The 25,778-nt window shown below is 49.3% G+C and overlaps 1 protein-coding gene across 5 annotated transcripts; it reads right to left on the bottom strand.

Moving 5' to 3' along the window:
* Window positions 1–403: 403 nt before the first annotated feature.
* TMEM39B (transmembrane protein 39B) lies at window positions 404–19,163 on the bottom strand. Of its 5 annotated transcripts, none has more exons than XM_034648342.1 (9): window positions 19,012–19,163; window positions 17,193–17,319; window positions 16,458–16,677; window positions 15,758–16,004; window positions 15,299–15,453; window positions 7,953–8,289; window positions 6,834–7,021; window positions 2,286–2,406; window positions 404–862 (listed from the first exon to the last, which is right to left on the bottom strand). In XM_034648342.1, the coding sequence occupies exons 4-9, from the start codon at window positions 15,911–15,913 to the stop codon at window positions 620–622; spliced, it is 1,200 nt and encodes a 399-aa protein (XP_034504233.1). In that variant the 5' UTR covers window positions 15,914–16,004; window positions 16,458–16,677; window positions 17,193–17,319; window positions 19,012–19,163; the 3' UTR covers window positions 404–619. The 5 variants fall into 5 exon arrangements, with proteins under 5 accessions (XP_034504233.1, XP_034504249.1, XP_034504243.1 ...); XM_034648358.1 differs by having other exon boundaries at window positions 15,758–15,868; XM_034648352.1 differs by lacking the exons at window positions 15,299–15,453; window positions 15,758–16,004.
* Between the last annotated feature and the right edge of the window lie 6,615 nt (window positions 19,164–25,778).

Below are 25,778 nucleotides of genomic sequence, written 5' to 3'. Positions count from 1 at the left end.
CAGAGACTGCATGCTGAGAGAATCTGGACATCACATTCGGCTAGGACAGTGCTGTTGTCTTTTGGGAGGGTTTTTTGGACTGCTGTGTTATCTTCGGCAAGTCACTCTAGTTCTCTGAGCTCGTTCTTCATCTATAGAATTGGAAGGACAGCACCTACCTCCGAGGGTTGCCATGGAAGTTGGATTGAGACAGGCCTATAATACACATTAGAAAAGCGTCTGGCACACAGCATTCAGCCATCAGTTTACCATGACCTCTGACGCCCCATCTCTTCTCTACTGGAGAAGGCAGGACCCACAGGGGCCCCAGAAGCCACACATGGGGCTTCCTGGCCCAGAATCCTAACCTCTGCTCTCTGCCTGATAGGCAAGAAGAAGGGAAAGAAATAAAGGACACACAGGCTTGATGGGAGTATAAAAATAGGACTTTTTTTTTCCCCTAATAATCACATCAATTATCAAAGAAACAAACAGTACGTAACAAAAATACAAAGCTCTGGTGAATTTTTTTGTCTGTTTTTGTGGGTTTTTTTGCCCCTCACCCAACCCTCCCCGACAGCCCCTTCCCACAGAGCCCAAGGCTGAAGCGTGGATGCTGTCCCTGGGGTCACCCTGGGGCTTAGGAGAACCGGTGGTCCAGGTCCCTCTGGGGGCTGGCCGAGTAGGAGTAGGCCTTGCCCAAAACCAAGCGGTCCCGCAGCAGCTTGAAGAAGGCATAGTAGTTGCTGAAGAGGATGAGTGCCAGGGAGATCGTCTGGTGCCACTTTTCAGAAGACATTAAGGAGTACAGCTGGTAGACAATGACAGCCCCCTCCAGCAGCAGAAGGATGTTGAGGAGCCGCAGGGGTTTGCTGAAAAAGAACTGCCCAGGAAAGGGTAGGCAGGGACTGGAAAGTATGTTCCAGAAACGTGCCTCCTGGATGGGGGTTCTGGGGGGGCAGTGAAGGGGACAAGCTCTTGGGGCCCCATGCAGACATGGGCGGGGACTCTGCCACCCTCTCTGCTTTTGCTTGTGGTCTTTCTTCTGTCCAGATGACAGACTCCCACAGAAGTTAAGACCTTGCTGAACTCCTACCCTCCTCCAGGAAGCTTTTCTTGAGAGACCTTGCTTGCTCCCTCAAACTTTTTCTGGTCTACCATCGACACCTTTTTATAGGGGATCCTCCCGGGTACAGTCAGGCCCGAACCAATTAGACTCTTATGACATAGGCATGGAAAGTTATTACAGACTCTACAGCCTGAGTCACGCACTTCTTCACGGGTAGCAGCCTGACCTAGGCCAGAAGCTTCCAGGGCATGTGGTGACACCTCGCTCTGATCTGGTATTCACAAAGCAAGGGAGAGTGCAGGGACTCAAGACGAACGTTTTGCTCAGTTCCAAAGAGTGATCAACGTCTAGGGAATCTCGATTCTGCAGGGGCCAAGGTGCGTACACCTCAAGAGCTGCTTACAGGACGGGAAGACACGTGGCAGAGAGTGGGAGTCCGAGAAAACAGCACGCCAGGCTCAGCTTGGCACCGGACAGCCTGCAGGACCCTGGGCGAGTCCCTTTCCTGTCTCGGCCTCAGCTTTCTCTACTACTGTGAAGACATCACCCACATAACGATTTCTCAAACTGTGCTGCTTGGAACCCCAGGATCTAAGGAGGCCTTTTTAGGGGCCTATAGCAGTGGTGAGTGGAAAGTGAAGGGAGTCCCAACCCTTTCGAATAGAGTGGTGCCACGAGGTCTTGATGGTGTTGGAAAAAAGATTCTGACAGCAAGATAAGTAAATAAAATGGAGACCACTAGCCTCAGTGATTTTCAGCAGCTCTTTTCGTAATGCTGAGTCCATGAGTCCTCACCATCAGACCCCAAGTTTCCCAGCAAGGCACCCTTGAACAAGTCAGACCCTAGGCCAGTTTCAGTCTTGGAAAGTAGGAATAGCCTGGCACTTCTCTCACACACAGGCGGAGGCTGAATGGAGGGTGTGTGGCAGGTGCTTACCACTGTGCCCGGCACACCATACAGAATGAGGATAGTTATGATTTTTGCCCCAAGAACCCCTCCTTTTATGGTGTCCTCTTTCCCGCCTCCACCCGACGTTTTCAAAGACCTGCTACCAAGTGAGCAGTGGTTATGAAGTCACTGTTTGTAGGGCTGTCCTGTGCTGCACATGTGGGGTTTCCTTTGGATTTGAAAAATATTGAAAATAGCTTTCTGTTGCTAGGACGTCACCCTCCTGCCCCGGGATCCTCCCCGCTAGAGATCAGGCCCCGCCCCTCCTTCCCAGGGGAGGAGACTCACGTGGAAGCGGAAGTGGGAGACGTCGGAGGGGATGGCCACGTTGTAGTGGCCCACGGCTTTGTAGACGTTCTTGCTGTGCTTCACCAGCACGCCCTGTGGCCACATGCATTCTTCCGTCCACCTGGAGGCACAGCCCAATAGTGCCTCTTACACTCAGCTCACCCACACAACAGGGCACCAGCACACTGGGCCTGGTGTAACCACCAGGGCCCTACTCCCACTGCTATCATTTAGACACAGTGACTTTCCTTTTCTGAGTCTCAGGTGCCTCCTCTGTAAAAACGGGGTAAGAATCATGAGAAATTCATGGGAGTCAGAAGGTCCAGGGTTGAGATTCATGTCTGAGGGACTGTCAAGAAAAACTTTTTCCCTCTTTGGGTGCATTTCTTTCTTTCCTTCCTTCCTTCCTTCTTTCCTTCCTCCCTCCCTCCTTCCTTCCTTCCTGATTTTATTTATTTATTTGAGTGAGAAAGAGACAGAGCAGGAGGAGGAGGAGGGCCAGAGGGAGAGGGAGAAGCAGGCTCCCTGCTGAGCAGGAAGCCCGAATGGACTCGGGGCTCGATCCCAGGACCCTGAGATCATGACCTGAGCCGAAGGCAGACGCCCAACTGACTGAGCCACCCAGGTGCCCTGGCATTTTCCTCACCTACTCTCACCTCTAGCCTGCGACGGGTCCACTGCAGAGCCACCTGAGTGGTCTTTGTAAAACACCAAGCTGGGCCTCTTTTCTGCTCAAAACCCTCTGAAGTATTTTCAGTGCCCTTGGAGTCAAGTCCCCAGATTCGCTGTGGCCTCTGAGCCCTGCACGGTCTTCCATGACTCCCACCGCACAGCTTGCCTGGAGCCCTTCCCAGTGGTTTCTAGTTCCTGCAGCACAGCCTACTGTTCAGATCTCTAGGTAAGTCACTCCCTCCCACTAGACGGCCCTTCCTGATGCTGTATGCTTCTGGCAAGCTCTTTCCGAACTCGGGATCCTCCAGAAAGCCTTTCTCAAACTCCCCACAGAGTTCGGCATCCTTCAACAGCTCCCTGAATCTCCTGCTACTGGTCCACTTTCTCCAGTGTTTCATCACTTATTTCCCTGTATCCCTCACTCGTCCGGGAGCCCTTGAGGGAAGAGACCGTGTCCATTTCATCTCTCTGTCCTCAGAGCATGGCACAGGGCTGGCACAGAGGGGCCTCGGTGAGCATGTCAACGGGATGGTGGGATCTTCTAGTTCTGCCACATCTCCCAGGGACTCCAAGGGTCCTGGGCCAGAGGACAGAGAGTCACTGTCTACAAAAAACTCTAACCCCTGTTCCTTCCTTTTTGATTCATTCATTTAAAAACCAGTTATCGGGGTACCTGGATGGCTCAGTCGGTTAAGTGTCTGACTCTTAGTTTTGGCTTCGGTCCTGAGCTCATGGCTCGTGAGAGAAACGTCAGGCTCCACGCTCAGTGGGAGTCTGCCTGGATGTTCTCTCCCCCTTCCCCTCCCCTGCTCATGTGCATGCGCTCTCCATTTCTCTCTCAAATACACATATAAATCTTTTAAAAAAATTTTTAAAAACTAGTTATCATGTTATACCTAACAACATGGGTGAGCCTCACGGGCAATATGCCGAATGAAAAAGAAATTGAACCCAAGATTTCATTTATGTGAGGTTGTAGAATAGGCTAGTTTTGAAAGAAAGTAGAAAAATGGTTGTCTGGGTGGTAGTGGTAAGTGGGGGCGGTCGTTGGGAAGAGCCACGAGGAAATTTTCTGAGAGGCTGTAAATGTTCTATCTTGTTCTATCTATATGTGGGGGTACAGGTCTGCCTATCATGGGGGTACAGGCCTACCTCCACATGGGGGTACAGGTCTACCTATACATGGGTGTATAGGACTATCAAAACTCAAAGAATTGTACACTTTAAGATTTGTGCATTTCAGACTCTTAACTCTAGGAAACAAACTGAGGGTTGCTGGAGGGGTGGTGGGTGGGAGCATGGGGTAACTGGGTGGATGGGGATTAAGGGGGGCACTGGGTGTTATATGCCACTGATGAATCACTAAATTCTACCTCTGGAACTAATAATATACTATATGTTAATTAAGCTGAATTTAAATTAAAAAAAAGATTTGTGTATTTCACCGTATATAAATTTTATCTTAAAAAAAGACTAGATACAAACCACCAAAGTTCACCATGGACCTATTATAAGCCAGGCAAACTGCCAGGAGCGAGACGGCTGAGCGCTTGACAGGCAAGGACCCTGACCTCCAGGAGCTTTAGTCCTGGAATAACAGGTGAGTAACTAAGCAAACAGAGCAGAAAGTGTTAGGTGCAATGATCATGACATTATGGGATTGTGGGAACATGGGGTAGGGGGCACGGAACCCATCCTGGGTGGTGAGGAAACTGTTCCTGGAGGAAGCAAACTGCTAAAGGATGCATAGCAATTAATCAAGAAGAGAAAGGTGGGAAGGGTGTTCCTGGCAAAACAAGCATCGCGTGCCAACACCTGCATACAAACATGCATATAGAATTTGAGGATCCGAGGGGTGCCTGGGTGGCACAGCGGTTAAGCGTCTGCCTTCGGCTCAGGGCGTGATCCTGGCGTTGTGGGATCGAGCCCCACATCGGGCTCTTCCGCTGTGAGCCTGCTTCTTCCTCTCCCACTCCCCCTGCTTGTGTTCCCTCTCTCGCTGGCTGTCTCTATCTCTGTCGAATAAATAAATAAAATCTTTAAAAAAAAAAAAAGAATCTGAGGATCCGAAGCGGTTTGGTCTGGCTCGAGCAGAGTGTAAGTGGGGAAGGCATGGTAAGAGAGGAGGCAGAAAAGGCTGGCAGGACCCAGTTCATCAGCTGGGAAGCCATGCGAAGGAGCCTGGGTCTTCTCTGCGGACCATGGTGAGCTAGGGACAGGTTTCTCCTCATGTTCAGCTCTATTCTACCTTTCTATTCCTCCCTCCCCTCAGAGGCTAACGCTAAGCTGGGCCCCCTTGAGGCCCATTTGCCAATGTCTATGCCCTTACCTCGACCATTTGGACAGAGCCTGGGAGGGACCCTGACTAGCACGGAGGGCTATATGACCCCAAAGGTTATGGTCCTGACCACAGTTCTCTAAGTTATCTTACTTAACCTTACCCCAGGGAGCATGGCAGCATCCCTGTTCTATAGACCAGAAAGCAAAAACCCAAAAAAGGCCAACTGCTTGCCCAAGGACACTCATGTTTCCCTTCTTGGAACATCAGAAAAAAGGAAGAAAAAAATTACTACTGATGAGAAAATGTAGCATTCTCATTGGCTCTGACTCCTGGGGGCAGCCCAGGGACCCTAATGGGGCTGTGTCTGAGGACCTGGGGAAATGGACAAGCCCCAAGCAAAAAGAAGGAATGTCTGTAAATAGCACCTACGACAGTATTCCATGTACCGTGCTGGGCACTTAGCTACTTTTCATCTATCTATCTATCTATCTATCTATCTATCTATCTATCTATCTAAACTAATCTCTATGCCCAACATGGGGCTCGAACTCACAACCCCCAGATCAAGAGTCACATGCTGTACCGACTGAGCCAGCCAGGTGTCTCTGTGGCCTCCCTCCCTTTGCATCTCTGCTTCTTGATGGACCTACCTCTATAAACCTGTCTTAGGGGCCTCTTCTCTGCCACACCTTGTGCTGGGCCCGAGCCTCAGATGTGATTCGGGTGGGCCAGGCCTTGAGGAGCTTCCAGTGTAATGGGGGGAATGCAGGCAGGAAAGTGAGAGTCACCTGGTTGAAAAGTACGGTGAGGAAGGCACCGTGAAGGATGAGCCACGAAGGATGAGCCAGGCTGAGGGGAGGCTGAGCTCCTGAGCCGGTGCTTCTGTCTCTGCAGCTGTCCTGCAGCCCGGCTTCCTTCTTCCCATCATCCTATAACCATTTGTGTATGCGGTGCTCACCCCCACCAGACTGAACTCCTCAAAGACCTCGTCTCGGTCATTCCCTCTCTGTGGCTCTGCTTCCCTGGCCAGGGGTCACCACCGGCTAACATGGCACCCTATCCTCTGCCCACACTGATGTCTCTTAGGCAGCTCGGAATGGGTTCCTTCACTGTTCCAAAACCTCCATAGCCGCCCTCTGCCTGGAGGTCAAAGTCCAAGCTCCTCTGTCCAGTACAGAGCACCAGGCCAGGTATGGCTTCAGAAGAAGTAAATGTCTGCTGGAAAGGAGGTGACCTGATGACTGAGCGGTTGAGTGAGCAGGTAGCAGAAGGAGAGAAGCAATGAATGGAGGCAGGAGCAAATCGGTCAATGAGCTGCATAAGTAACCATCAGTGAATGAGAAAGTCAACGAGGTCTGTGAATTTACTGCCTGGCCTCCTCCGATCCCCGGGGCACTGCAAGTTACCTAAGCCCAGGGGATGCATCTGCCTTGGGCCCGGCCATACCCCACTCTGGCCACAAGGCCTAGCACACGAGACATGCTCAGCCACCATCTGCCGACTGAATGCAGCAGCTGGTGAGGGAGGTGGCCAGTGACTCCAAAGTCACGGACCACAAGGGCTGGGGCTGGACAGGGAAGGGGAGGGCGACTCACGGGTGCTGCAGCACGTTGGAGCACAGCGCTGGGTCTACCTTCTGCCAGCAGCCCAGGTGGGCAGCGGCCTTGTGCAGGAGGTCGCAGTAGCTGGCAGGCAGCAGGTGCTGCATGAGGATCACGGAGGTGCTGATGGACACCAGCAGGAAGAGCTCACAGGACCAGCGCTTGTCATAGTAATGCGTGTTCTGGGGGCAGCGGGAGATGGGTAAGGCCTGGGATGTCCGTAATGGCCTCCCTGCCTCCCCCTTCCCTGACTCGATCTGCCTCAGAAAGCAGGACAGCCTTCTGGGGGCCCTGAGACGGAGAATCAAACACCTAATAAAGGGGGCTTACTCATGGGCTTAGCCGCTGTGCCCACTACTCCGTTGTCTACCAGCTCCTCTTACAGGAAAATCGCTCCTACTGCCTACCACTCTGAGCCAGAGTACAGGCTCTGGAGTCCAACAGACATGAGTCCAAATCTTGGCTCTGTTGCTTATTAACTATGTGACACCAGGCAAGTCATTTCGCTTCTCTGTGCTCTCGCTTTTCCCTTCTGTTCTGTAAGAACAGCTACCAAGCACCCCTGACAGGTGGCGGAGGGTTATCACACTCACGAAAGCTCTAGCACATCGTAGGTGCTCAAGAAACATTAAGTCCTCTCAGCCTCAAACCATTCAGTGCAGTCCACCCCTGGAGAAACGTTTCAAGCCTCCTGTCTGCTGGGGAGGTGCCTTCCCAGAAGGCCATACAAACTAGAGAGAAAGCGCGGGCTTTTGGAGTCACTAGGGTCTGGATGAATCCTGGCTTTCCTACTTCATGATAAAGCGGGACCCTGTGACACGCCTAGGCCAAAGCAGCCCTAGTGAATTACATCCCTGCTTTCTGTTATCAAGTATTATGAACAATGTCATGGCCCCTCGTCGGCTGGGTGGCCTTCTGCAGGCTACTCCTTCCCAGTGAGCCTTGTTCTTTCCACTCTGAAATCGGGGTCGTCGTTACTCTAGCTCTCAAGAGAACAGATGGGAATCTTACAAACACGGTGCAGTTATTCATGTAAGCAGGAGGGCTCCTGTGCGGCGGGCAGCAGGTGAGGCCCCAGGCAGGCCCCTTCCCTCCCTGGGTTGAGCTACGCACCTTCACGAACCAGACAGGCACAAAGGCCACGTAATAGGCACTCAGCATGGAGCTGACCAGCACTTCCTTCATGCGCCAGTTGAAGTCTATCTTGAGGAACTCCACCTCGCTGCGGATGAGACTGGGGGACAGGCAGCAAGCGTGGGTGGGCATGGCGTCCGGCCCGTACAGCTGCCGCGTGTGCTGCTTCCACGTCTCCCTCAGCGTCAGCAGGTAGTCCCGACTCCGCGCCAGGCCGCTCACCGCCTCCCGGGGACCCATGGAGGCCATGTGGCTGAAGAGGTTTGTCTTGCGGAGGTCACAGTTCAGCTGCAGGAACGGAATGTACATCCCAAACCTGCTGGGGAAGACAGTGGTGAGGGGAGGCCTGACCGTGGGCCACGATCCCCGCCCTTACCCACGGAAGGAATCTTCTTTCCTCCCTGGGCCTGAGCTCTCCCGGCAACTTAAGAGGGGAGAATGTACCCATCCTTCTATTCAGCCATCCTTTGATCAGACATTCAACATAGGTATCGGCATCGACTGCAGGCCAAGCACTGTGCCGAGCATCGGGGACAAAGTAGGAAGAGGGATGAGGCCCTGCCTCGTGGTCTATTGCTGACTAACAGTGACCCTCATAGCTCACATTCACTGGGCACACGCTGTGCTCTGGACGCCGTACTAAGCACTTTACCTGTGTATTCAGTACTATTATTTTGTACTCCTTTGAAGAAACTGTGGCTCGGAGAGGTGAAGTGGATTCTCAAAGGTTACCCGACCAGTAAGGAAGCAACAGAGCTGGGATTCAAACCCAGAACTGTCTGGTACCAAAGACCAAGACACATACTCAACAAACACTATGCGTAATTAACTAGCTAGAAATGTACAAGGGGTGCCTGGCTGGCTCAGTCAGAGAAGCGCGCGGCTCTTGATCTCAGGGGACATGAGTTTAAGCCCCACACTCAACGCAAAGCTTACTTAAAAAAAAAAAAGTACGTGCTACCACAAGAGAGAGAGGTCTAAGTTGTTACGGCTGCATACTCGGGGGGCAGCTCTGCAGCTTGTGGAGGAACGAGGTTCAGGAACAGTATCTCTTGTGTGCCTACTATGTGCCAGGCACTGAAATGGGCCTTTACAACAGTACAAATCCCTTTCTCTGAGCCGTGCCTCTAGGGCCGGAGCTAATTAGTCAAGGGGTGTTTTGAGTCTATGGCTGGTACCTTTTGAGGAGAAAACTAGATGGGCCCAAAGCCCAGGAAAGTAGATAATTATAAAAAGCAGTCAGGGTGCCTGGCGGGCTCAGTTGGTGGAGCATGGGACTCTTGATCTGGGGGTTGTGAGTTCAAGCCCCATGTTGGGCACAGAGATTACTTTAAATAAAAACAAATAAATAAAAAAGGGGAGAAAAAGTAGCTAAGTGCCTAGCACGGTCCACGGAACATTGTAGTAAGTGCTATTCACACACATTCCTTTTTTTAGCTTGGGGCTTATCCATTTCTCTAGGTTTTCAGACAGAGCCGCAGAATGGTCCCTGGGCTGCCCCCAGGAGTCAGGGCCAATGAGAATGCATTTTCTTGTCAGTAATGATTTTTTCTTCCTTCTTTCTGATGTTCCAAGAAGGGATACATGAGTGTCCTTGGGCAAGCAGTTGGCCTTTTTGGGTTTTTGCTTTCTGGCCTATAAAATCGGGATGCTACCCATTCTCCCCGGGGTAAGGTTAAGTATGATAACTTAGAGAACTGTGGTCAGGAGCATAACCTTTGGTCAAATAGGCCAGGATTAAAATCCCAGCTCTGCTATTTACTAGTACTGTAATTCAGGGCAAGTTATTAACCTCTATGAGCCTCAGTTTCCTTAATTTTCCCTAAGTTATAGAGCTTGTATTGATTCCCTACACTCAGTTAGACATTACACCTCGTGTTTTCATAAATACTCTCTTTAAACCTTGCAACAACACTCATCACGGTGCTTGATCCAAAGCAGAAGATCCATAAAATTTTATTTAGAAAAGAAAGACCAGTGATTCTGTGGGACAGAAGACTGAAATGGGATTCCCAAAACACTCTTCTGGACACCTTGTGGGAATGAAGGAGTGGGGCACCTACAGGAACATACAAGGGATTCAGACCCAAACCTAAGGCCAAGTCCTTAAGAGTTTCCCTGGTTTTGCCTCTAAGAAGGACTGCAGATAGAATTAAATTATTTGGTAACAGCAAATGACTGCTCCACAGGTCACAAATTAGAAGCTACTTCCCAGGCAAGATGGCAGATTCCCTCTCATCTTCTCCACTCAAGGCGTGACAGTATAAACATAGAAAATAAGTTCATATCAGCAAAAAGAATGGGAGTGGGGTTATCAGTTCACAAGTGATTTTGACAAATTTAGAAAGCAGATGGAAACATGTTGACAGATGAGGAAGGAAGCCATCATCTAGAGCAGTGCTGTCCAACAGAAATATAATGAGAATCACATATGTACTTCGAAATTTTCTGGTAGCCACATGGAAAAAAAATATGAAGTTAATTTTAACACTCTATTTCACTTAATGCAATATACGCAAAACATCATTTCAACATATAATCATTTCTTACAAATTAGATTTGTACTTTTTTTTTTTTTTAAAGATTTTATTTATTTATTTGACAGAGATAGAGACAGCCAGAGAGAGAGGGAACACAAGCAGGGGGAGTGGGAGAGGAAGAAGCAGGCTCATAGCAGAGGAGCCTGATTGTGGGGCCCGATCCCACAACGCCGGGATCACGCCCTGAGCCGAAGGCAGACGCTTAACCGCTGTGCCACCCAGGTGCCCCTGTACTTTCTCTTTTTAAAAGAATTTATTTTAGAGAGAGAGAACGAGCATGCACAGGAATGTGCGTGAGTAGGGGGAGGGGCAGAGGGAGAGGGCGAGGCAGAGAATCTCAAGCAGACTCCACGCTGAGCGCAGAGCCCCACACAGGGCTCAATCTCACAACCCTGAGATCACGACCTGAGCCAAAACCAAGAGTCGGATGCTTAACTCACTGAGCCACCCAGGTGCCTCTACTTTCTTTCTTTATACTGAGTCTTTAGAATCTGAAGTTTATTTCACACTTACAACACACCTCAATCCAAAATAGCCTCTCTCAAATGGTCAATAACCACAGGTGGCTAGAAGTTACTGAACTGGATGGTGTAGGTCTAGAATATGCTGTGAGAGGGCTGCACTGGGGGTAGGAGCTTATCTGCCCAAAGACCCAAGAGAGACTTTGACCTGAAGTAGGCACAGCTGATAAATATCAGGGCAGAATCAAGCAGGAGGACTGAACAAATGGGATTAAACAAAGATCTGCATTTATTTGTAGAAGTCAGTCCCTTTATTCTCTTTTCTCATATACAACCCACCCTGAAGGATTCTTCTGTAAAAAAACTGAATAAACTGTCTAGGGAGAATTGTGGTCTATAATGGGGGGACCCTAGAGTAACCCCTCACTCTGGCTTCTGGTTTATGGGGGCCCACAACCTGACAACTAGCACCACACTCCCTCCTCCTGAAGCAAAGTCTGCCAGTCAGTGTGTCCTGCTCATGTACTTAGAATTCCTGGTCAAGCCTCCCACTCACATATATAATGGCAGAGTGAGAGGAAGTGCACTCCAACCTATTCAGTCCTTTGTTTGTCAGTGTAAAGACAACCAAACAAACGAACTATGCTTAGAAAACTAGCAGCATGAAACAAAAAACCAACCCCAGTGGAAAGACAAAATTGAGGGAACAGAAAAGATTTTTAAAACAAGAACAGAATGCTATGAGAAAAGAACAATCAGAAAATAAGAAAGAGGCTTAGAGAGGAAAAATATGATTGCTGAAAAACTCAATAAAAAAGCTGAAAGATAAAGTTGAGGAAATCTCCCTAAAGGCAAAGTAAAAAGAGAGAGAGGAAAGAGACAGAGGGGGAAGAGAGAGAGATAGAGACAGAGAAAAAGAAAGATGGGGGGAAGGGGAGGGAGAAAGGGAGAGAGATGAAAAATATGAGAGAAAATATAAGAGAAACACATGATCAATCTATGAGGTCTACCACCTGATGAACAGAAGTCCCATAGAGAATAGAAAAAAAATAGAAGGGAAGATATTATCGAAGAAATCAGAACATTTTCCTGATCTGAAGAAATACCCAAATCTCCAGGTTAAGAGCCCTAGAGTACTGATAAGATGAAAGACAAAGTCCCACACCAGACACCTCCTTGTGAAATTTCAATAATCAAAAGATAAACAGGATTATCTCTAAAAGTTTTCAGAAAGGAAAAACAAGTCATCTACAAAGTAATTGGAATCAAACTGGCATCAGACTTCTCATTAGAAGTACGGGATGCTACAGACAATGAAGTAGTATCTTCAAACTTCCGAGAGAATATGAATTTGAACTTAGAAATCTACATTTAGCTGAACCATCAATCAAGTGTGAGGGCAGAATAAAGACATTTTTAGACATGCAAGGCCTCAGAATGTATATACCTCCCACATACCCATTGTTAAGGAAATTACCTGATAATGCACTCCAGCAAAATAAGGGAGAAAACCAAGAAAGAGGAAGACATGGGATCCAGGAAACAGTGGATCCAACCCAGGAGGGCAGCGAAGGGAAGTCCCAGGCTGAGAGCTGTACAGCAGGCCTAAAGAACAATCACTCCAGACTGGAGCAGGAGGATGGAGGGCTCCAGGAGGGATGTCTTTAGGGGGAAAAATGGACTCCAGGCAACAGGTAGCATGACTGAGAGGCTGGATAAACTTGAGGATATGTTGAAGGCCCATCATTCTTTTGTCAACAAGAAAAAAGAAAGGCAATTAGAACTCCAAGAAAAAAAAAGGCTGTATAAGAAAGTTACAATCTAAATATGAAGCAAACTAAAATGTGACATGATTTTAAGCAAATGATGGAATGTAAGAAAAGAGAAACCATTGACTTTGACATGAGGAACTTTCTTTTTTTAAGAGGCCCAAGATTATAATTCAGTAACTATAGAGAAGGAATATCATCTACTTGGCCCTGAAGTGAACGATATTTTCATACTCATAACATCAAGACTACTTACTGCTTTTTAGGTTTTAGAATTAACCTTGGACAAAGAATGGAAGACTTAAATGTCGTTATATAGGAGAATGTGAATGTCAAGCTTAACATTGTAAGAGTATAGCTGCCAGGAAGTGAGAGGAGGAAGGGGGGAGGAAAAGTGGATGGGTAGAGTTCCTAATATTACCATCTACATAAAAGGGATTAAGATACCATTGTTGATGAAATAAAAAATACAGGCATATTGACATTGTTGGAAAAGATAATCAATAAAGAATAATAACACCTTTAAAATACTGGGAATAGTATGGATGGAAGGGTGAACTAAGTAAATCTTTATCTGTCCTTGAAGGGAATCACTGTATGTGTGCATGTATGTGTGTATGATATGCTTGTATATGCATAAAACACTTATTTCCAGGATATGCAAGAAACCAGAAATATTGGTAGTTGCCTCTTGGAAGGGAAACTGGGCAGCTAACAGACAGGAGCCAAGGAGAGACTTTTTCATTCTATATTCTTTACACATTTTAAATGTATACATTTTACACATATTCATACATTTTGAATTTTAACTTTGTAAACCTATTATCCAACTTATAAAATCAATCACATGTTTTTAAAAGGAATAAAGGTACAAAGATACTAGAATTATGGGGTAACTCAAAAAACAGTGAAAGCCAGAAACAGTAAAGGAGATTGCTTTGGGGAAGTGGGACTAAAATGCTGAAAAATGGGGTTGGTTTTCATCATAAGCTTTTTACCACTCCTGGACTGCTTTGTTACGATACGCCTGCCTTATATTAATAAAAATTTATAAATGAAATAATAAAAAAATAAAGCAAAATACGAATACTGGGGGATACCTGTATCCGAGCAGGATGGATTCACTGGATAGTAACCACAACGGGAAAAAATTAAGGCAACTCTAACCACTACGACCCCTGGAGGGCCATTTGTTAATATCTATCAGAAATATGAATGGACTGCATCTTTCGGTGTAGTAAAGCTACTTTGGGAATCTGCTGTACAGAACTACTGGACAAGTGGGCAAAGATGTATACAAAAGAAGGTTCCCTACCTCATTGTCTTCAATAGGGAAAAGCTAGGAATACCTCAAAAGGCCACCAAGAGAAGATATACACAACTGTGAAAAATCTATATAATGGGATACTATGAGGCCATTAAAAAAATGAGGCTGACCTTTATGTTTTGCCATGGAAAAATACCCAAGTTATGGGATTATGCGAAAAATGTAGTAAACTGTGTGGCATCATGCATAGATTAATCCCTTTTTTGTTAAAAAAATGTATGTGTGTATGCTTGAAAAAATATTGGGGAGGGTATGCTGCAAATAATGGTTTTCTGGAGGACTGATATTACAAAGGACTTTCATTTTCTACAGTAAAAGCTTCTGTAAAGTTTAATGTTTTTATATGACACATGTGTCACTCTTATAATTAAAAACTAATTATAACTGAAAACAAGTGTGATGGGGCTTCTCCCATGACAGCGCCCTTTTGCTCATGCAGGGTAGAGAGGGATGAGTGTCTGGCTCTGAAGCTTCCCATGACAGAGAACTGGCCCAGCCTGAGGAAATTCATGAACCAGAAAGCCCTGGGGTTGGGAAATGACTGTAAATGCCCAGACAGCCAGGAGCCCGCCCCAGAAACAGCCAGAAGGGACGTCTTGCCAAATTCTCCCCAGTTCTAGGCCAGAAGGGAGCAGTCCTGGGCTCCTCCCAGACACTATCTTCTGATCCCCAACAATGTGGGCTCTGGTGAGATGCAGTGAGTGAGCAAACAGACACAAAGACTGACACACACATGCACACGCAGATACACACACGTGCGCACACACACAGGTTTCATGCACAGACACCCACACAGACATGCACACACACAGGTGCTTGCATGCACACAGACCTGGGGGAGGCACCGAGAGATTACATAAACACTAAGATACAAAAAAAAGACAGAGAAAGAGAAAGAACCGGAGAGGAAAGGAAAGGAGAGGGAGACAAAGCCCATGCATCCCCATCAGGAATGTTCCTTTGGCGTATACACTCAGATCTGAGTCCCATTCTGACCTCCCCGATGGCGGCACCTAGGGTGAATCATGCCTGCTATCTCAGTTTCCGCTCCTGCAAAAGCAAGCTAATCATCCTGTTCCCAGGGCGATGCTGTCAGACAATGTGAGAGGATACTGTTCCTGCCCTGCGTGAGTCTCCCGGGTCTGGGCACCTGCTGACCCAGCCACATTCAGGGCAGAGGTCAGGAGCCGGGTGCGAGGCAGTGAGGGGTGAAGTGAGGGGTACTCACGGATAGCAGAGGAACAGGAGGTTCAGGAAGGAGTAGGTCCTGAAGAGGTGGATGAGGGAGCGGCACAGGCTCCAGCCTGTTGCCGTGAGAACGGTGAAGCGGGTGAGGAACAGCAGGACGGAGCGAAAGAGGGAGACCTTCCCCCTCTGAGAAGCCTGGGTCAGGGCGAGATAGGACGGGATGGGGCCTTGGATGGAGGCCACCGGGGCTGTGCCCACATCCCACCCAGCATGGCCTGTGATCCCACCCAGGGAAATGTGGGGCAGAACCTGGCAAGGTGAATCCTTTTCCTCGATGCCTCGTAAACTCCAAGAGTGATGGGATGTAATGTTCTTCAACCAAGTTCAAAGGGAGCCCCAAGGAACTGCCTTAGGCTTGAAGGGCTTGGCATGTTTCCTTGGTACCCCCAGGGGAAAGGGGAGTCCCAAAGTCCCCGGCCAGCCTCTGGGACCCAATCACCTCCTTCACGATGGACCCAATGAAGCGGCGGCCCAGAACGATGGTGGTCACCATCAGCAAGTTGAAGTCGATCAGGTGNNGGAAATTTTGGGGGGGGGGGGGGGGCAGAGGCTGGGGGTCATGTGGGCCGCCTGCCCATATACGGGCTTTTTTCATCCCCACCTCCTCCTGCTCAGTCCTTTCCACAGGGACTGTCGCCACTCTCTGACCTTCACAGGCCTCCAGCTGAGTCAGGCCAGGAAATTACCTAGAGGAGCAGAACAGGACCCAGAGGAGGGAAGTGGGACAGTCCCTGGAGATAAGAGAGTGGTGTGTGAGCCCTCTTGCTCTGATCACCCGTGCCCCTGTCCCTGCACCTCTCTTTCGGCATGGAGATCTCTCCACTCCTGAAATACTCATGTACGCCTGTGGCTCTTCTCCCCCACAGCACTTAAGATTCTACGCTCCTTTAAGCATCATCTGTCGGATTTATCTCTGCTACCTTTCAAGTGCCTCATATGGTACTGAGCAATTAGGGGCGAGCGTTCGGGAATCATTCGCTTCCTGTACCTTCTACACTCTCCATGCCCAGTGAGAGGCCAAGTGTACAGGGCACTTGGTAAGCTGTGTTAAACTGAAACCAAATGCCACACACACACACACACACACACACACACACACACACACGCACGCACAGAGCTGGTCCTAGCTGGGCACCTACCAGGGAGGTGTGGGAAGGCGGGTGGGAGGGCGGATACCACCACACTGTCTTGTAGATGTTGATGTAGTGGACGAAGAGGGCTATGAGCTGGCAGAAGAAGAGCTGCAACTCAAACAGAATGCTGGCCTGGACTGGCAGCTCGGGGATCTTGCAGTGCTGGAGGGGCACGACCGTCTGGGTGGCAAGCGGGGGGCTGGAGAGGCCCGTCCCAGAACTGCTCCTGGGAAGTGGGGAGGGAAAAACATCAGGAGCTGACTGGAGAACCCCACCAAGAAGGGCTTCCAGGGCACAGGGTGGTGGAGTTAGATCAGAAAAGCAGCTCATGGGCAAGGCTGGAGTCCTCCTAACCCTGCCCATCAAAGGAGCCAACAGAGCCTTTTCCTATCCTTAATCCTATTTGGGTTTCCCAACATTGCCCAAGAAGGTAAGAATTATTAGATCCATTTGACAGATGAGGAAAAGGCGGCCCAAAGAGGGGAAACAACTTGTTCAAGCCACCGGAAAATCAGGAGCAGGACTGTAACTGGAATCCAGGCCTTTGGGCTTATTACCCTACATCCCACTGCATCTGCCCAAGTGACCACCACCTCTGAAGCCTTTTTTTTGCTGCTCTCTGTACTCAAACCCCCATCTGACATCTGGGGTATTAAATCCTAGAGCCTGAGCCCAGTGAAGCAGAGCTTTGTTCCTATTGCCCCCGGGAGCCCGCAGTGAGGGGAAAGAGAGGTGGTTTACCTGGTGCGAGAACGGACACTGGTGACCGATGCACTGGAAGTGTGGCCCCCACCAGAGGCCCCTGAGGATCCCGGCTCACACAGAGGATTTCGACAGTAGGATGTCCTGTTGGGACCTCTTCGTCCTCCTGTGGGGCTCAACATAAGGGAGATCCTCAAGCCGGAGGGCACAGAGCAAGGATAACAGCAATGACACTGGCTACTGGTCACCTGGTGTCTCATTTTATCATTAATCACAGAGACCTCTGATCTGGCCCCTGCCTACCGCTTCAGCCTCATCTCCTACCATTCTCTGCCTGGCCTCTATGCCTCAGCCTTCCTGTCCTCTCTCCTTAACCAAACCAAACTTGTTGCTACCTCTCGCACTTTCTGTATCCTAACCGCAAAGCCCTTCCCTGACTGCCATTTTTAAAGTACCTGCAACCATAACTCTCATTTCTACTTTTTTCCCACAATAATTCACTCTTGGGATTTATTTTATTCATTTGTTAATACATTTATTGTCTGTCTCACTAGAACAGAAAGTCAGTGAGGTCATTACCCTTATACGTCTTTTTTACTGTTGCACCCCTCCCTTCCACCAGTGTCCAGCATAAAGTAAGTACCCTGTAAGTGTATGCTGATGAGTGAATGAACCCGGCAAAGTTAGGTCTTCCACAGACTAGGAAACTGAGTTTACACTGTGTCACAGGTAGTTTGGGGTCTGAGGCTTGTGCTCTTAGGTCTGGCGTACACTGCTTCGTTCAGACTCTACAAGTCTCTCTAGGCTTACGATTCTTCAAACCTTTTCCTCCAGTCTGAGATCCAGCTCAATAGGTGTCTCATGGTCAGGAGCAGAGCCTGAGCATAGAGTCAAGGAGGTGGGCTCTGGGAGAATGCTGCGGTTGTGGGCCCCAAACCTACTTCTCTTGGCTTAGCAGTCTAGCCCAAGCTCCCAGGCACCGTCCTGCACAAAGATTCTACACAAAGCTCCCAAGCACCACCGCAGTCCTAATCAAAGTTACAGCCTTGTTCAAACCTCCTCACGGCAACACAGCCTACACACACACACACACACACACACACACACACACACACCCTTTGCCCTAGCTTCCCAGCTCATAAGCTTCTCTCACATGTCTCCAAAAAGGACTTGTCTAGGAGCTCCGCACCCAACCAGCCCCCAACCCAGAGCCCTGTTCATATACTAGTATACCCTATTATACCTGGCTTAAACATCCCACACACGCACCCTCAGTCCAAAAGCTCTGCCCACACCTACTCTCCTCTCTTTAGAAGCTCTACACCCACATAAAGCCCCTGGGCCCAGAAGCCCCGCCTACACACTATTGTCAGCCCAGAAAACCCGCCCACAAGCTAATAAAAGCTCTCTTAGCCCAGAAGCCCCGCTCCAGAATGGGCTCCCTTGGTCTGCAAGGTCTCCTTCCCGCCCCATCGCCAGCAGTGCCAAGCCCCTATAACCCGGAAAGTTCGCCCCCGCTCAAGCGCCAACAGCCCAGGAGCTCCGCCCTAGCACCAAGGCCCCGCCCACCGCTAAGCCCCGTCCCCACTTCTAGCCCAGGTGAGCCGGTCCCACCAAAGCCGAAGCCCCACGGGCCCTGTCCATTTTAGAAGTCCCGCCCCCCGCGCCAATGCCCCGCCCCCACAAGCGAGGCCCCACCCCGTAAAGCGATAGGAGGGGGCGGGGTCCCACTGTGCCCCGCATCCCCTCCCCCTTCCCTCGCCGGGATCCTGTCCGCGTGGGGGAGCAGTCAGCATCTTGGCCATCCCGACCCCCACGCCCGCCCGTTCCCCGGCCGAGCCGGAGCCGCTCCGCTCACCCATCTCCTCCCCCCGGCGCTCTCCGCTCCGCCGCCGCAGCTCCTGCGGGCAATATGTCGGAGGCGACGGCGGCCGAGAGAGGACTAACCGCCGCAGCCCAGTCCCCGGGTATCAGCCGCGCGCTCCCGCCGGGCCGCCAAATTTGCATACAAGGCGGGCTGGAAGCTGGGGGCGCGCTTCTTAAAGGGGCCGCGCGGACAAAGGCGGTGGCTGCGCGCTCTTTGTCTCGCGGTCCCTACGCTCTTCCTGCAGCTGCCGCTTCGAGACCCCAGAGGGAGGGAAGTCACCTCCTGCTCTTCCCGTGCGGGCCTTCTCCCAGCATCTCTTCAGGCCCGAGAGAGGGGGCCGGAATCGCCTCTCGGCTTCTGCCCGAGATGGACTGTATCCAGGAGTGGCCCGCAGGCGCCTCAAACTCAACGCGTCCCAAATTGGGCTTTCGTCTTTGTCTTCGCCCTTATTTTTCTCTGGTGCCCCCTAGTCAAAACCTGGGAGTCCTCTCCCTCTTCCCCTCGACCCCCCCACAACCAATCGTTCACCTCGTTTGGCTGACCCTAACTCCTAAATCTTTCTCCTGTCATCACCTTAGTTCAAATCCTGATTCTGCTCCTTCTGAGCCTTGAAATCTTGTTTCTTGCTTTTTACAGTGAGGCTGGTAATATTCACCTTATAGGTATTGGTGAGGATTGAACGAGATAACTCACGTAGCACAGGATCTGTTTTAACAAATGTTAGCCGTCATTATTATCAGGACGTATGGCAAGAACTCAACACAGACGAAGAACTCAATAAATGAGCTACTAGTAACTACCAACTGTTAGGACTTCTTCCCTTGCAAGACCTATAAACTGTCTTAGTCACCTGGTAGCTCCATGGCTTAGCACAGTGCTTGGCACATAATAGACATCAATACTCAATTAATTGAATGAATTAGTAGATATTTAATTAATAGATACAGAGCTTACGGTTAAGTGGGAGGCGATGGACATAAAAATAAGTAAATTCTGTAGTATTTTAGAAGGGAATAATTGTTGTGGACGTAAACAGGAAGGGGGAAGGGAGGTTGCAATTTTAAACGGGACAGTCAGAGTAGGCTTCACTGAGAAGGTCACGTTTGACCAAGCACTTGAAGGAAATGAGTGGGTCAGTCATAACAGATATCCAAAGAAAAGGAGTATTCCAGGCAGAGGGAAAAATCAGTGGAAGGGCCATCAGGTCTGAACATGGCTAGTGTGTTTAAGAAACACCAAGGAGGTTAGTGTGGCTTGGCTGGAATAGACATGAGAGTGGGACATGAGAAGGGATGGACCATATAGGGCTCCTACTTACTCTGAATGAGATGAGCAGTGTTGGAGGGTTTGAACTTACGTTTTTAAAGATTCACTCTGGCTGCTGTGTAAGAATAGGCTGTAAGGGAACAAGAGTGGAAACAGGGAGACCAGACAGAGAATATGGCAATGATTTTAGCAAGAGATGTTGATGGTTTGTACCAGATTGAGTGAGGGAGATATGTTGGATTCTGGATTTGAAGGTGAAGTCAACGGGATTTGTGGACAGATTGGATAAGTGTGTGGAAGAAAGAGAAGATCGAGTATTACTCCAAGGTTTGTAGCCTAGGCAAATGGAAATGTGGAGTTTAATTCCACACGTATACATCTATTAAATTATAGACTCTACACCATGTCAGGCCTTCCCTTCTGGGGGGAAAAGAGGCCCAGAGAGGAATAATGACCAGCTTACAAAATAGAGTAGAACCCAGGGCTGAGATTTCTTCTTCCAGCCAAGGAAATTCTGCCTAGAAGAGCTGGTTCTGACCTCTTTAGAGTACTGAACTTGAAAGGTATCTTGTTAATTTCTGAATTGCCAAAGCCCCGAACTAGGCAGCATATGACAGGCATTCCAATGTGTATTAGTTCAGCTGAATCAGGTAGAGGCAAACTGGCTCTTAAAAGGAAAGTCAATTGGGAAGGAAAGCTCAGGGGTTTCAGGAATAGTCCATAAAACACTGAAGCTGGGCCATTCCTGGGAACTCATTATAACTCAGGTTGACAAACATTTCTGAGCAATAGCGGGCACTATGGATACCGAGGTGCCACAGCATTGGGAGAGACAAGGAGGAGAATCAATGAATTATGGCACGGTGTGATAACAGTAACTGTATATACCAAGTCCAGAGGCAGATGGAGGGTGACCAACTCTGACAGGGGAGGGAGTCAAGAGAAGGCTTCAAGAAAGATGACATCAGAGCTGGTTTCTGAGAGAAGAGTAAGAGTTTGCCTGTTATGCTCCTATGGGAGGAAGTAAGAACTCGGGTCTGGTAATTACCTTACGGGCGCTGGTGGCAGGGGCACGTCTTGCTGTCTATCTATTATGTGGTCTTGCTGTCCATCTATTATGTGGAAGGGTGCTGGACCTTGTACATGGCAAATACTCAGGAAATGTTTGCTTAATTGATTTGAGGACATTCATACAACCCAGTGACCCAGTGTAAGAGGGTAAAGCCACCCAAATGGACTGGTGTGCATGTAACCCATTATCTGTGGCTCCTGCCCACCTTGAACAGGTTGACTATTGATTTTGCCCGCCCAACATCCATTCTTCCTTCTGGTTAGAACACACTGCCCTTCCTCCCACTGTCTCAGTCCATGTGGTCTGGCGGGGCTGCCTTACTCTGCAGTTCCAGTGTGGGCAGATAACCCTGGCCTGGCGAATCAAAGCATTCCATCCCTGCCACTCCAGGCTGCACTGACTGGTTTTGGGGAGGGGGAGGGATTAGTGACACTAGTCAGGCCAAATGAGATGCAATGCAATCCTAGGACCTTCGCTGGAATAATTGGGAAATAATTTCCTACCCGTTGGGATGGCTAAGCAAGCACGATATAAACTTGGAGCTTGTGGTGGCTATGTTGCCACCTTTCAGGGAGGTAGAACTTAGACAATGAAGGAAATACAGAAAAGTAAAAAAATCAGTAGACACTGTCTTGATAGCATCATTTGAACCCCTGGATCCAGCCATACCTGGATCCTCTATGGACTTTTTTTTTTTTTTAAAGATTTTATTTATTTATTTTGACAGAGAGACAGCCAGTGAGAGAGGGAACACAGCAGGGGAGTGGGAGAGGAAGAAGCGGGCTCCCAGCGGAGGAGCCGGATGTGGGTGTGGGACTCGATCCCAGAACGCCGGCATCACGCTCTGAGCCAAAGGCAGACGCTTGACGACTGCGCTACCCAGGCGCCCCTCCTCTATGGACTTAAAAAAAAAAAAATTATTTACTTATTTTTTGGGAGGGGAGGGGGGCAGAGGGAGAGGGAGAGAGAGAATCCTAAGCAGACTCACAGCTGAGTGTGGAGTCGACGCTGGGCTCAATCCCATGACCCTGAGACCATGACCTGAACTGAAATCAAGAGTGGGACCCTTAACTGACTGAGCCACCCAGGCGCTCCTGGACAAAAAGCCAGTTTGTGTTTGGTGTCTGGCAGCTACAACTGAAATAATCCAGAACAATGTGCACTTCTATTCCAGTGTCCAGCGGAGGTATCTAGGGTCCTAGACTTTTCACATCTGCCTTCTACAGGATCTGTGGGGAAGAGAACCCAAGATGGCAGGATGTTGGTGAAGTTCTTGTTTTCCAGATCTGTGGCCACGTGTCTCAGCTGTTTTACGACCTTGAAACCCTCGCTTCCTTTCTTTGCATCTTCATTTCCTAATTAACTGGCTCTCTATTGGCTCTCCCAGGAGTCTGAATTTTTGAGGAAATGCCACTGGCTCTGGGCCAGCCCTGTGTCATTGGGTGTCAGGAGTTGGGATCTCTTCCTTGGTCGTGTTGTTCTGGGGCCACGGCTGGCGATTCTGTCCTCTAGATCAGTAGTTTTCTATCTGGATTCTACAGACCTCTAGTGGCAGCCAGTGGGGGTGCTGACACCACAGGATAAAACACAGTACTGTTTACTGGAGTTAGCTTTATTCATGAAAATGTGAGGCAATATTTTCAATGCTCAGGCGTCGTTATTCAGAGCACCTTCTCTGCGCCAGTCTTAGGATCAAATCCTGGCTCCAACACTTCTAAGCCTCATGACCTTAGGGAGTTCCTTAACCTCCCTGTGCCTCAGTTTTCTCAGTGTCAAGAGAGGGTAGTATTAGTACCTGTTTTAGGAGATTATGGTGAAGATTCGTCTGTGGAAAGTACTTAGAACAGTGCCTGGTGCACGGGAAGTGCTATTTAAGTTTCAGTTACTCTAATTATAACACAGATCTATTATGAAGTACAAAGAAAATGAATGTGAATTTAAGATTGAAGACTTTGAAGAAGTGTCATCCGTAGCTCTGTCCCAGCTTCCCAGGGGTTTGCTCTTTCTTCTGCCAGCAAGAATTCTTACACCTGGTTTTTATTACAAGAGCCGAAAGAGAATCCACGTGTCTTCATGTTCTTCTCATTTCCTGAGCCATTCTCACGTCCACGTATGTGTTAGTCTCCCCGTCTAACTTTCCCCATCTCGGGGCCACCCACCCACCTGTACTCATCCAGACATTTGTCTTCCCATGTCTTATAGTATTTGATTATTACAAAGATAATAAGTGCAAGCTTTAGAAAATACTGTATTTCTTGTTTAGGTGTCCAAAAGCGAACAGGATTTGGGTAGGTCATGTGCTTGGGCGGGGATGGAGTGGGCAATGAAGATACAGAGAAGAGCACGAGCAAAGGCCCAGAGGCAAGCAATGTTCCAGAAGAGCAAGTCCATTTCATCTTGAGAGTAATTGAAGATGGGGTTGGAAAAATAGGTCAAGTTCTTGAATGCTACATACAGTGAAGAGTTTGGACTTGATTATACGTTTCTAAGCCTGTTTCCTTGGTAAAATTAGGATGATTCCTGTCATTGAAATGTGATTAATGACAAGCAAACAGGTGGGAGAAATAGCCTACATAAGAAATGGAATGAGGGGCATCTGGGTGGCTCAGTCAGTTACACGTCTGACTCTTGTTTTCGGCTCAGGCCATGATCTCAGGTCATGAGATCAAACCCTGAGTTGGGCTCTGCACTGGGTGTGGAGCCTGTTTGGGACTCTTTCTTTCCCTCTCCCTCCGCCCTCATCCCCCACACTCTCTCTGTCTCTCAAAACAAAACAAAAAGTGGGGCACCTGGGTGGCTCAGTAGTTAAGCGCCTGTCTTTGGCTCAGGTCATGATCCTGGGGTCCTCGGATCAAGCCCTGAATCAGGCTCCCTGCTTCAGTGAGCCTGCTTCTCCCTCTCCCTCTGCCTGCTCCCCCTGCTTCTGCTGTCAAATAAATAAAAACAAAATCTTAATGGAATGATTGTCATTAGGAATTGGGGACAAGGATTCTCCTCTCCTTGGTATAAAGCAAATCATCCCACCTCTCAGGGTGGCCTGCAATAGCCTCACTTTGGAGATCTTATTTCCCTGCAATGCATATCTCAACCACCAGAGGGAGCTTGATACAAAGGAATCAGAGCTCCGAGCTCCACAGGAAAATTGTGGTGGGCCGGGTTGGGCAGGGGATGTGGAATCCTGGACCCAATCCAGAGCTTCTTAATTGTATGAGTGGGGCATGGACCCAGATGCCCCCTCTCTGGCTCTTTTATTAGACCCATCCCAAGCAGAGGTGAGGCATGCTGCCACAACCCAGCATTTAGCAGCTGGCCAGATGTAAGACCTCTAGGACGGGGTGTAGAGGATAAGGGCCAGATCTACTCTGGGGGGTCTGAGTTTCTGTATCTCAAGCAAAAAAGGCTTTCATCAACTCTGCTCTTACATCGCTGGGCCCAGCTCCTTGCTAGAACACCCCGTGCCAGACCAGGCGGTCCAGCTAGACCTGGGACCCGTAGAAAAGGTGCCAGGGCTTGCAACCTGAGGAAGGGGCGGGAGAGGCAGGGCCCTCTCTGACAATCAGTCTTTTTTTTTTTTTTATTTAATTTTTTTTTTTTTAATTTATTCGACAGAGATGGAGACAGCCAGCAAGAGAGGGAACACAAGCAGGGGGAGTGGGAGAGGAAGAAGCAGGCTCATAGCAGAGGAGCCCGATGTGGGGCTCGATCCCACAACACCGGGATCACGCCCTGAGCTGAAGGCAGACGCTTAACCGCTGTGCCACCCAGGCGCCCCTCTGACAATCAGTCTTGAGAGTGGCATCCACGTTGCCCGGGGACTCCAGCCGTTAGGTCTGTTCGAAAGGGTTACGGGGCCTAGCTTCTCCAGTCACAACTAACCTAGTATTTCATAGGATTTTTGTAAAAGCTCCTTTGCTTTGTCTTCTCCACTTACCAGCACTGAGTGAAGCAGGGACTTCTCTGATATGGATGTTAAAATGGAGGCCCAGAGACCCTTCGCAATTGAGCCAAGATCCTGGAGCGCTAAAGGGCAGAGCTGGGCCTGGAAGCAGTAGGAGCGACTCTGGGGGCCCGGGAAGGGGAAGGCAGGCAGGCAGAGCAACAGCCTTCAGATCTGCGGCAGCGAGAGCTGGCTCCCGGCCAGACTTCATACCCCTCCCGGCCAGACTTCATACCCGCCCCTCCAGAGCCGCTGGGCCCCAGGCTGCCAGCCCTGCCTCCACACTCCCACCCCAGTCCCCTGAGAGCCCATCACCCTGGCAACAGCCAGAGAAAGGCCCAGCTAAAATATTTATGGCTCCAAACAGTTCAGAGGCTTCAGATGGGGGGGGGGTTGATGTCATCCCTTCTCTGCTTGCAGGGGAGGTGACTGACATGCAGGGCAGCTGGGTGGGTGGGCCAAGGCCACTGGGTCAGGGCTCTC

The sequence above is a fragment of the Ailuropoda melanoleuca genome, chromosome 2 (genome assembly GCF_002007445.2).
Source record: "Ailuropoda melanoleuca isolate Jingjing chromosome 2, ASM200744v2, whole genome shotgun sequence".
Lineage (NCBI taxonomy): Eukaryota > Metazoa > Chordata > Mammalia > Carnivora > Ursidae > Ailuropoda > Ailuropoda melanoleuca.
This window is presented reverse-complemented; position numbering and strand designations above follow the sequence as displayed.